This window comes from Montipora capricornis, chromosome 7 (genome assembly GCF_036669925.1).
Source record: "Montipora capricornis isolate CH-2021 chromosome 7, ASM3666992v2, whole genome shotgun sequence".
Classification (NCBI taxonomy): domain Eukaryota; kingdom Metazoa; phylum Cnidaria; class Anthozoa; order Scleractinia; family Acroporidae; genus Montipora; species Montipora capricornis.
Window position 1 is genome coordinate 6,610,132 of NC_090889.1, and position 11,574 is coordinate 6,621,705.

An 11,574-nucleotide genomic window follows, 5' to 3' on the forward strand; every position below is an offset into this window, starting at 1 on the left:
GAAAATATCTTAGAAACAAAACTTTCATGTAATAACTTCGATTGTAGACTTCGGAAATCAAGTCTTTTCCCTTCAATACGTAAATAAAAGTCATCTGGGAATAGGTCATTTGTTTTTGAGGCGATAGAAATTTTATCTGTTTTTAATACTTTGCAGCATTCTTGCGGAAAAGCAGCAAGGAGACTGAAAAGTAGGAAATGCTCAATTGGTGAGAGAGTTGAATATAATGGCTCCTTGTTTGACTTGAGCTCTCCCCTTGTGTCGTAGAGATCTCCAATTTTAACAATTCCAAGATCAACCAGCCTATTGTTATAAATTGACTTAGATTCAATACAAATAAACCGATTGTTCCATATGACTTGATTTGCTATTTCAGAGAGTGAGGAAGGGTTGTCCTCGTTTAGAAGGGCCCATGTCACAATGCATTCTTTGTAAAATTCTGGAAGAGCTATCGATAATTTAGTGTAGTTGAAATTACAATGGAACAAGAATTTCCCCCCTGCTTTTTTAAGATAAAAATTCAAAAAAAACTTCCAGCTGGCACGATCGGTGGGCAGATATCTCTTTATACAGATTATTCTCTGGGCAGAGATCATAGACTCAATATTGGGCATTTTTAAGCCTCCTTTATCAATTGGGTTGATAAAAGCTGTGCACTTTACCTTGTCATTTCCTTTCCAAACAAAAGAATATAATAAAGTATTAATTTTTTTAATAAACTCTTTTTTGTTTGAAATAAGAACAACCCTGTATAAGATCTTTGGTATAGCAAAAGATTTGATCACTTGAATTTTTCCAAGTAAAGTAAGTCCTCTCCAGCTCCAGCCCTTTAGCAATTCTCTCAGAGATTTCACGATTGATTCAAAACTTAGTTTATAAAACAGTGAGTAGTTAAAGGTAAAATTCACCCCTAAAATTTTTATGACTTTGCTTATTTCATTTAAGTCTAGTTCTGAGCTACTAACTTCCATATTTCCGAGTGAAAGAATTTCCGTCTTTTTGTGATTTACCTTCAATCCGGAGTATGTGCTAAACAGAGTAAGACTATCAAAAAGGGTGCGATACGATAGCTTGTCCCTAACAAATGATGTCATGTCATCAGCAAATATGACTAATTTGATTCATTACCATCCACTACAATGCCCTTGATTTCATCGTTATTACGTATCGATAATGCCAATAATTCAAGTACTATTATGAAGAGTGATGGTGAAAGTGGGTCCCCTTGGCGAACGCCCCTCTTAAGATTAAAAGAGCGAGTGAAAAAACCATTGTTAATCACACAACTTGTTATATTTCTGTAAAACGTTTTGATCCACGCTAAAACGAATTCACCAAAGCCAAAGAATTCCAGCGATTTGAGAAGGAAATTCCAATTCAACGAATTGAAGGCTTTCTCAAAGTCTATCGCGGTCATTATACTTTGGCAGTCTCACATTTTTGCAAACTCCATGACGTCGCCTATCGTATGAACTGCGTCGAAAATGGTTCGTCCTTTGACAAAGGCATTCTGATCATAATGAATGATATGAGGCAAAACTTTCTCTAGCCGTTTAGCAATGGCTTTGGAGCCAATTTTTACGTCAACATTCACTAGAGAAATCGGTCTCCAGTTTTTGATCAATCTCCTGTCTTTGTCCTTTTTCTCAATTAAAGTTATTACGGCTTGTTTTTGCGTCGTTGATAATTCTCCGTAAAAATAGGCATAATTCAAAGAGTCAACTAGAAACGATCCGATTTCTGGCCAAAAAAACTTGTAAAATTCTACTGTGAGCCCATCGTTCCCCGGAGTTTTATTGTTGTTGAAGGTCGACCTTGAAGCATTCGGAATGAGTTAACTGGCCCTCACACATTTCACGCATTGAATCAGTTAAGTTAGGAGATGAAGAGAAATTTTCAAGAAAGGGACAAGTTGAATAGTCACTTTGTATTCCTGACTGTTCGTCGTAAAGTTTCGAGTAAAAGCTGTAAATTTCATTCGTAATAGTGCTCGGGGCGGTAGTCTCTTCTCCATTTGTCCTAATAAATTTTCTTATGCAGCTTTTCTTCTTATTACTATTCTCTAAATTCAAGAAATACTTGCTTTTCCTTTCCCCTTGTTCGTACCATGTAGCACAGGATCGGATGATTGAGTCCCTTACAATGTAGTCATATTCTTTTTTGTACTCCGCTTTAGCCGATTCCAGGTTGGGACGATTTTCTTGCGTTGATGATTGTGCAATTCTCTCTTCGCATATTTTAAGCCTATTTTCAATTGCTTAGATTTTTCTTTTCCTTTCTTGAGCTTTCAATTTACTAAAAGATATACTTTCCTCACGAATTTTGTATTTCATCCAATCCCATTTAATTCTCAGATCAACACAGAAATTAATTTCATCGAGCCACATTGAAAATTTTTTACGTAAGCGCTGAATAAACAAAGCGTCATCCAAGAGACTGTTGTTGAATTTCCAAAAAGATGGGCCACGCTGCTGATCATCCAGACTATCGATTTCTAAGGTTATTGCACTGTGATCCGTTCTTATAGCTGTCACTATGTCGACCTTTGCTACATCATCTTGTAACGAATCACTAATGAGCCAATAATCAAGGCGTCTCTGGATAATTGGGCTTTTTTTTCTCCAAGTAAATTTCTTTATATCGGGATTACGGATTCTCCAAATATCTACTAGATCGTAATTCATCAAAATGTCCTCCACACACTTAACTGAGTCTTTTAACACTGGGTTTCCACCCGAGCAGTCTAGATCTGGATCTATGGTTACGTTAAGGTCCCCTCCTAATATAATTCTTTGGTCAGATTCATGGAATCCTCCATCGTAGATGAGCTCGGACAATGTTTGGAAGAACATAGTTTGTTGAGTGGTGGTATTAGGAGCGTAGATATTTACCAGAAGAAACGGGACATCCTGAATAGTTGTCTCTAAAATGAGGTACCTACCTTCCTTATCAAATCGGATTGATTTTAATTTGAAGTCAAAGGATTTTCGTACTAGAATGGCGACCCCGCGACTATGGAAAGAGCCATGAGCAAAATAAATATCTCCAGGCCACTGCTTTTTCCATTGATTTTCAATCTCCTCGGTGCTGTAAGTCTCTTGCAAAAAGCAAATGTCTGAGTTTTGCTTAATTATCCAATTGAAAATTGACGTACGTTTTTCAAACGTACAAATACCCCGAACATTCAGCGAGATAGTTTTAAATTTTACATACGTAAAATGGAAAATGAAAATATTAGCTGTTATTCCCAGAAGCGACATTGTTACCCACACAGCAATTAGTACATTTTCGATTTTGAACAAAGAATGACCCACAAAAGTACAATAGACAAGTTATTAACACAACAAACCGTTCGCACAGTAACAAAAAAGACAAACGAACGCTATAGCTGTTGAAAAAAACGCCACTGACGAGAAGGGTCTTGCATTCATTACACTACCCATACAAACAATAGATAAAAAAAAGCTCTGTTTCTTTGGGAGTACATATTCAAATTTTTCAGGAAACAAACATGGCCTAAAAGCTGAATCCTACACTTCAACACCGTCAATAAACAGTTTATCTGGTTCACTTCTACTAATATAAGCAGTCTTACCCTCCCCTTTAGCTTTCTTAAAACGCTGCATTTTTTTTCTTCTCCGTTCCATTATTTCTTTAGGGAGGTCTGCCGAAATTCATTATCAACTCCTTAGCATTAGCCATCACCTCCTCACGATCAGGGTATCTCAAGAATCTTGCGATGATTTGCCTGGGCTTTCCACTGGAAGGGTTTTGCTTTCCAAAATGATGAACTCTTTGGAATTCCATATCAGATGCGCCTTCTGTACCCAGCTCCTTTGTTAAAAAATTGACTAGAACTTCTTTAGTATCCTTTTGTATGGCTTCCTCTTCGATTCCAAAAAAAACGAAGGTTCTCGCGATGATTGTAGACTTCCATATACAATTTTTCATCCTTGAGCTGGTTGACCTGATTATGTAAACCTTGCAGTTCCGCCTTAAAAGACTCCCTTTCAGCGTTTGCAAAGATCATCCTTTCATTGAGCTCCAAAACCTTCTTCTCCGTCTCTCTTTTAAAGGACTCAAACCCGTCCATTTTTGCTTGAAGGCTACTCACTTTGTCATCTACTGCTTTAACATACTCTTCAACTTTTTCAAGCTTTGATTCAACGGTTACTAACTTCTCCAATAAGAGCTCCAGTTTGGGCATAACTAAATCCGCCATGTTTAATGCAGTGGTCACCTCGTCCGATACGTTACTTGTTTCAGAGTCGGAAAATGATGTGTAGCGCCTAATCTTTTTGTCATCGGGCAAGCGGTTTTCCTCTGCGGATGAAGTTGAGGAACTTTGGCGTGTTTTTCGTTTGGTGGATTCAGCTTGGTCGGCCATGCAACGCTTCCAAACACGGAGCTATCATAGACACGTTCACTCAGCCAGTGAAATATCATATGCATTATAGAACACATGGGCCTTTGAAGGAAGTCCATCCCTCCCAGCTCTTCCTGCCTCTTGGAAATCTTCCTCCATTTTATAAGGCACACCTATGTGAATAACCTGTCTGATGAAGTCAAGGTCTAGTCCAACACCAAAGGCCACGGTGGCAAAGACGAGTCTCAGCTTCGATGTGCCTTTAATGAGACCATCAATGATTCTTTCTTTTTCTTTCAAAGGGTACTGTGCATGGAACTGAGTAAATAACCTGTTTTCTGCTTTAGGTAAAGCATCTTTTGGTGCATATGGATCATTCCCCATGCTATGACTAAAAAAATTATAACAAGAAGAAACTGTTTCTAGGTTTCCAAAAATAACTCTAAAAGGGAAATTTTCCCTTTCCTGCTTTAGGCTTTGAACTAAAGGTTCCAGGATTGTTCTGTAGTTATCTTCGCCTCTGTCTGGTGTGGTTGATGCCGAAAAGTAAATGTTTGGTCGGTCAGGGTTTCCAATAACTTCCGCTGGGTCAAACATGCTAAGAGATTCTATGATTTCTCTGCAGGCCTTCCTTGTTGCAGTCGCTGTCATCCCAAGCAATGGTACTTTAGGGAAAATACTTCCCAAAATACTAAGCTTTCCATAAGAAGGTCTAAAATCCTTCCTAAAATGATAATGGATGAAAGAAACAAAACTTGATCAGTAAGTAAAACTGCTCCTAAAACACGCATTTAATATTATCAAGGTAGACATATGGGATACTGTATGTATATAGACAGTGGCCTTTCTTTCAATAACTGAACCATAAAAAAAGTTATTTCTAAAGACAGTGGACGGGGTGCAGGGATGGCACAGTGGTCGGAGCACTCATCTCCCACCAATGTGGCCCGCGTTCAATTCTCAGACTCCGCGTCATATGTGGGTTGAGTTTAATGGTTCTCAGGGTACTCCAGTTTTCCCCTTTCCTCAAAATTTGATTTGATTTGAGTTAATTTGTTGATTTCAGTTTACAATGTCCCCAATTAGTGCTCCAGCGCTAGAACGATTAAACACTTAAATAAAGTTCCTTTTTTCTTTTAGTAGGAGGAGTCTTGTGAATATACCAATATAAGCAAAGTTTAAATGACTTTGTTTTTCTGTTTTGATTAGGAGAAGATGAAACATTAAACACTGATTATCTTCAAAACAAAATAGGTACTGGGTGAAACACACTTGGGCTGGATATTACTGTTATGCCTTGACTTTTCATTTTTACTTGGACCTTGTAGTATTTTTTCAGTGATAAGAGGGTAGTTGTAAATACTGATAAATAATTTTTTTTTCTATATGCATGAAAGCTCTCGAATCGTAATTCTCCATCTCTTCCTATGGGAATTTTAACTTCTTCATGGCTTAGTGATTATAGGTAAAAGACCATATGAAAATATCATATACAAATATTCCTCAATCTGTTAATGGGAGTTTTAATACTATCATGGAGGGTTCACTGGTAGCACCAAATATAAAAGTGACTTGATGTCACACATTTGTGCTTACCAGTCAATCACAAAATGTGCCTCATCCACGACAACAGCTCGAATGTGGTGTTGAAACTCGGTCGTTTTAAACATTTTCAGCACTTTCTTATTTTCAACCACAGCCTCTTTCAGGCTTTCTAATGGTCCCGCAGTACTGAAGGACACGTGGACCTCCTCTTCCTCAGCATCTTCGACATCCAAAGCGACGCAATCACCTTTGAGGATGCATGCCTTCAATCCACTTTCTCTAACATTGATAACCTGGTCCCTTATCAGAGCATTAAGAGGCGAAAATACCAGGACAATAGCACCAGCAGCGCTAGGTGTTTTTCTAAACTCTGTAAAATCTTCGACGGGAGGAATCAATTGATACACCAATGATTTCCCGTATTCAGTTGGCAAAACAGCCATTACATCTCTTTTCTCAAGAGTGATGTTTCGGATAATCTCTAATTGTTTATCTTTCAAAACGAGATCTCCCTTTCCTACAATGTTCAAACCGTAATTTTACAGCATCCTCGATTTCCAAAGTTTCTCCTACACTCGCCATTTTTGAACTTTTTGGAAGTTTCTCCGCCAAGCATGCGCACTTTCGACCGGAAGTCCGCTATTTTCGGACTTCAGATCGGATCTTTCCAGAGTCGTTCGTTTCCCGAACGCTTGTCAAGGGAACGACGACTCTGGGAACAAGATTGGCCTGTACCAACACCTGCTTGCATGTAAATTCTTACCTCGCTACCTTTTACACTGACGGAAGTACAAGCCATTGTTTAAGACAATACATGCCAATTTTTCCAACTTTCTGATCCAAATATTCTCCCCCCTGACCAACCATTGCTATCACCCTTGAAACATGTTATTATCTGCACCGTAGACTATCTACTGACCAAGTTTGTACTTCCCTTCTTGAAATATCACTAAATGACATATGCTTTGTATGGAAATGGGGGGGGGGGGTTCTCATCTTCCTTTCAGTAAACCCGAAAGTCGCATGACTTTGATAGACATCGACCATGGGCAAGTACTTACTGAACTATCAGTAACTGGCAACTTACATGCAAATTGCTCTCACTTATTAGCTTGCAAAGTTTTTGTTTACATCTTAAATAAAGGCTTTTACGTTTCAGGGCGGGTTAACGCGTGGGAACTATTGACTTCATTTTCATGAAAAACTGACATTGTTCTTTTTTGGCCAAAATTTATAAGGAAATGTATGGGAATTTGTCCACTTTTAAGGCCTTTCAGTTCCCCCATTTTCAAGCAACCAGGCACGTTCTTGCCCCATGACCTATTAACACACCAACTGACAAAACCTCAAAAATTAGAGAGTTTGTATGGAAATGAGGGAGGGGGTGGTCTTATCTTCCCTGCAATAAACCCGGAAATCACTTGACTTTGATGGACTGCAACCACGGTCATGTACTTACTGGCCAACTGAGTCCCGTCCACCTAAATGTTAACTCCTGTTCGTTATTAATTGTGGAACGTTTCATTTTTGCCTTACATGAAGGGGTTGACGTTCTGGGGTGAAATACCAGTGCAAGCGTCAGTTTTGACCACGCCTCACCCTGTGACAGAATTTGGTTCTGAAACTCGTGGGGGGGGGAGGGGTCCATTTTCGGTCCAAAAATTACAGAAAATATCTGGGAATTCAAGGCCTTTGGCTGTCGGTAAGCAATGGTTACGCTAACTTCTGTGACGTGATATTTTTTGACATCGTGTAACTCGACATGGGCTATCATTTTAGCAAATCGATAGCCAAGGTCGTTTGTTTCAGAAACGTTATATAAATATATCTTGTAGTAGTTAATCAGTTATAAGGCACACTCGGTTATAAGACGCACCCCAAACTTAGCAATTTAATCAAGCTAAGTTCTCAAACTGAAAATTACGTGAAAATACTTTGTTATAAGACGCACCAAAAAATTGAGAGTTACCAAAAGGATGTGATGAATCTGAGAACAATTGCTGCATTGGCATGCGAACACATGTTTTCATGAAAAAACAAAAGCTAAAAGTTCACACCTGAAATGATAAACATAAAACGCACACACGTTTATTTGAAACTTCCGACTTAATAAATGGTCAGAGTTCAGACTTTGTACTTCAAGCGAACGGCGAAAAACTCCCACCGAAAGTCATATTCAAAGGTGTTCGACAGCTGAATATAAACACGCGACCAAGGATGCAAATTTCAGTGCACAAGAAAGGCGGGATGAACGAAGAAGGTATAATTTATCTCCACACTGTTTGTTCAGAGAAGAAACTTTTCATGCGAATGACAAGCACGATTCTCGGAATTCGAAACAAGGTTCCAACGATTGTATTGTTGTCATGGCTATCATGTTACTGAGCACGAGCTGGTAAGTCGTTTAGTGTTCTAAAGGTCTCTAAAAGCACTATTCTTCTTCAATAGACAACTAGTGTCCTTTTCTTGTGTTGTTTAAACTAAAAGTTCTTCTCAAATTGTGATCTTAAAGATTTTGTTGCGCGGAAATACTTGGCTATAAGACGCACCCCAATTTTAGGACTAACTTGCCACCAAAAGACAGATTTTTCTTGAAAAAACCGTGCGCCTTATAACCGAATAACTACGGTATGTCAAAAGAGCAAAAAGAAAAGCTCTGGCATTAATATGACTTCCTATGACGTTAGAACGTTATACAATAACTGGCTTGTGGCAGCCAAGAGTTCATAGCGACGTTGCGTTTTTTGGTCCTTTGATGTCGGCTCTTGCTATTATTGCAATGCAGAAGTCACCAAGTGTTGGATTGTTCACACCACTGACAGGGAACGTGAGCTGGGTTTAGACCGTCGTAAGACAGGTTAGTTTACCCTACTGATACTCGTCAAAACAATCGGCCAGGAATTCTGCTCAAGAGGAACGGCAGATTGGGACCATTGGTAGCTGCAACGGCTCGACTGAGCCATGGTGCCAAGCTACCATCCCTCATTTATCGTGGGCTTATGACTGAACGCCTCTAAGTCAGAATCCGTGTTGGAACGACCGTCCTATGTCAAAACTGATACCAGTCTAGGGGTCTTCCTTCAAATGATGGCCTCCTACGTCTCTGTCGGGCAAGCTGGTCAGCATGCCTGCATTGCCAAAACTCATATCAAAATGTACGCTCTTAGGACAGAGCTCCTTTGCAGACGACTTAAAAGAGAACAGGGTATTGTATGTGGTAGAGTAGCCTGTCGCTACGATCATCTGAGATTCAACCTTTGTTCTAAGATCGATCTTTTATTTTTCTTCAAGTTAGGCAGTTACTCCTGCCTGAAAGAAGGCATCTTGGACCATGCACCGCGGTGTATGCCTGGTCTGTGGCTTAGAAAAACATCATTGTTTTTTACAAGTCCAATACTTGCTCTTTTGATGCAGGCAACATGATGTCTGGTGCATGGAAAAAGCAAATTGTTTTTTTTTGTACAAGTCCAATACTTACTCCTGAAAGTGTGTCTTGTCTTGGGTGATTGCTGGGTTGGTTAAGGGGTGACACACACATATTTCTGCATGAAACATGCGGACTCGAGTCCGAAAAAAAAGTGGCTCATTTTCAAGTCTTGCTGGAGATCAAGTGGGTCTTTTTCTTGTAAATTCCCCATCCCCCCAGAAAGCCATGGCCCCCTGCCTGACCCCGCCATATAGATGCACAATGACCAGGTGCATCTGGCCATGCCATTGGTTTCACTCCATCGTCCCCAGGGAAGGCTCTCCATAAGTGAGCAAAAGTGGTTTTTGGGCCATAACTCCCCCCAGTTTTGAGTTAGCATAACCTAACCCCCAGACGTTGTTGCAAAATTTGATGGCGCATTTGATGATACCATTGGTTAGTCTCTAGCACGCCCTCGGAAGGCTCTGCATAAGTGTGAAAAACATGTTTTTTGGCCATAACTCAATGAGGTTAAAGGTGGTTGACAGGCTAAACACGACTCCCGCTATTTCGTGATGTGATAGGTCTTTGACCTTTAGAGTTTGGCTCTAACAAGTATGTCTCCCAGAGATTTTCCTCTTTTGTAGGAGATGAGAGGTGGTTCTCTGTATATTTTTCTCAGCAATGGTTGATTCTCGAGTAAATGCCTTTTGCTCATTAAAATATTTTAAAGGTTAGGCACTGATGGATTGTACTGTGTTACAAAAGGCATTAATCTGTTTTAAACTTTTTGCGGTTTTTGTTGAAGTGCGGACTTTCTATCTGTAAATGTGACTTCTGCCAGGGCTCTGTTTACCAGATTATCTGGATAGCCCCGGACACGGAAGTGTGATCTGAAAATTTTCACACCCAGGGGGTTGGTTTTTTGATAAATCCTTTTTTCATGCCCGGAGCGTGACAGGAAGAGAAATGCATGTATTGAAATGTCTCAGTCGGTTTAAAGTGCTTGCGGATGTCAAAGATTGAATCTTTGTAAAATATCTCGCCTTTAAAGGTAGCAGTGTCTAGGAAATTTGTTTCTTCTTCTGATGTTTCAGCCATAAATTTTATGGTCGGATGGTGCCTGTTTGCTTCCAAAATGAATTGGTCTATTTCCTCTCTTGTTCTCTCCCACAGGGAGAACACGTCATCAATGTACCTTTTCCACTCGAGGGGTTTTATCTTGCTTTTATTGATAATTTCTGTTTCTACTGCAGACATAAAGATGTTGGCAAAAGCAACTGCTACTTTTGTTCCTATTGCGGTACCATGAGTTTGGAGATAGTTTCTTCCATTGAACTGGAAGGAGTTCTCCTGTAATATCAGTCTAAGCAAACCTGTGTGAATTTGTAGGAATGGGCGTGTCGTTCTTATAGAAGGCTTCATATGCTTTGCATACAGTGTTTATTCCTTCTTCTTGAGGAATATTGGTGCACAGGCTGGTAACATCCGTGGAAACTAGGATCGCGTTGTTTGGAACTTTCCTCTTTTCTATAAAGTTGATAAACAGTGTTGTATCTTTGAGGCAGGATTTTTGCACTTTGGCTGTAGGATGTGGTCTAAAAATATGATATACGTTCTATTTGGCCATCGCAGCCCGAAATTATAGGTGTACCAGTTAAAACTGGTTTGTGAATCTTTTTGAGTGTGTAAAATACTGAAAAATACTAATAAAAAATGCTAGTAAAGCAAGACACCTGTATGTTCTGTATTGGTGGCTCTTACAGTAGCCGTTTCTTCACGACAGATATGCTGCGATAATATTTTAACGACTACTCCTTTTAGTAATTACGATTTCCAGTTCATCTGTGTCCTTCCCACCAAAAGTTTTCCAGTCGTGGACCCTGTATTCACGTCCTTAAGTTTCCACACACTACCAGTTTTTGGCAGCGTGCAAACTTATGGCACAGTATGGTCCACTCTTGGTGGGAAGTACAGATCCCTGTTTTCTTCAGAAATGGAATTTCTGTGTAGAAAATCTACCCCAGTGGCCACATCTATTGTGCATACCAATAACACATCGATGAACGATGAAAAGTCAAATTCAGCATCTACAAAATGCATGAAATCTTTAAGTGTGGTCAACCCCAAAATGACTGAAGTCACAGCATGAATACTCCATCGTTTATGGTATACGGCTCATGACAAAACCTCTTGTGCTTGTGCTTGCGTCGCTAGTGAAAACCACATCTTCAGTGTTTACATGATACGTGGGTGG

General features: G+C 39.6%; 2 protein-coding genes across 2 annotated transcripts; both read right to left on the reverse strand.

Moving 5' to 3' along the window:
- Positions 1 to 3,862: 3,862 nt before the first annotated feature.
- Positions 3,863 to 4,387, reverse strand: LOC138055438 (tropomyosin-like). The gene has a single exon (XM_068901372.1). The coding sequence runs from the start codon at positions 4,385 to 4,387 to the stop codon at positions 3,863 to 3,865; it is 525 nt and encodes a 174-aa protein (XP_068757473.1).
- A 36-nt stretch (positions 4,388 to 4,423) lies between these two features.
- LOC138055439 (uncharacterized) lies at positions 4,424 to 6,354 on the reverse strand. The gene is made up of 2 exons (XM_068901373.1): positions 5,963 to 6,354; positions 4,424 to 5,090 (listed from the first exon to the last, which is right to left on the reverse strand). The coding sequence occupies exons 1-2, from the start codon at positions 6,352 to 6,354 to the stop codon at positions 4,424 to 4,426; spliced, it is 1,059 nt and encodes a 352-aa protein (XP_068757474.1).
- Between the last annotated feature and the right edge of the window lie 5,220 nt (positions 6,355 to 11,574).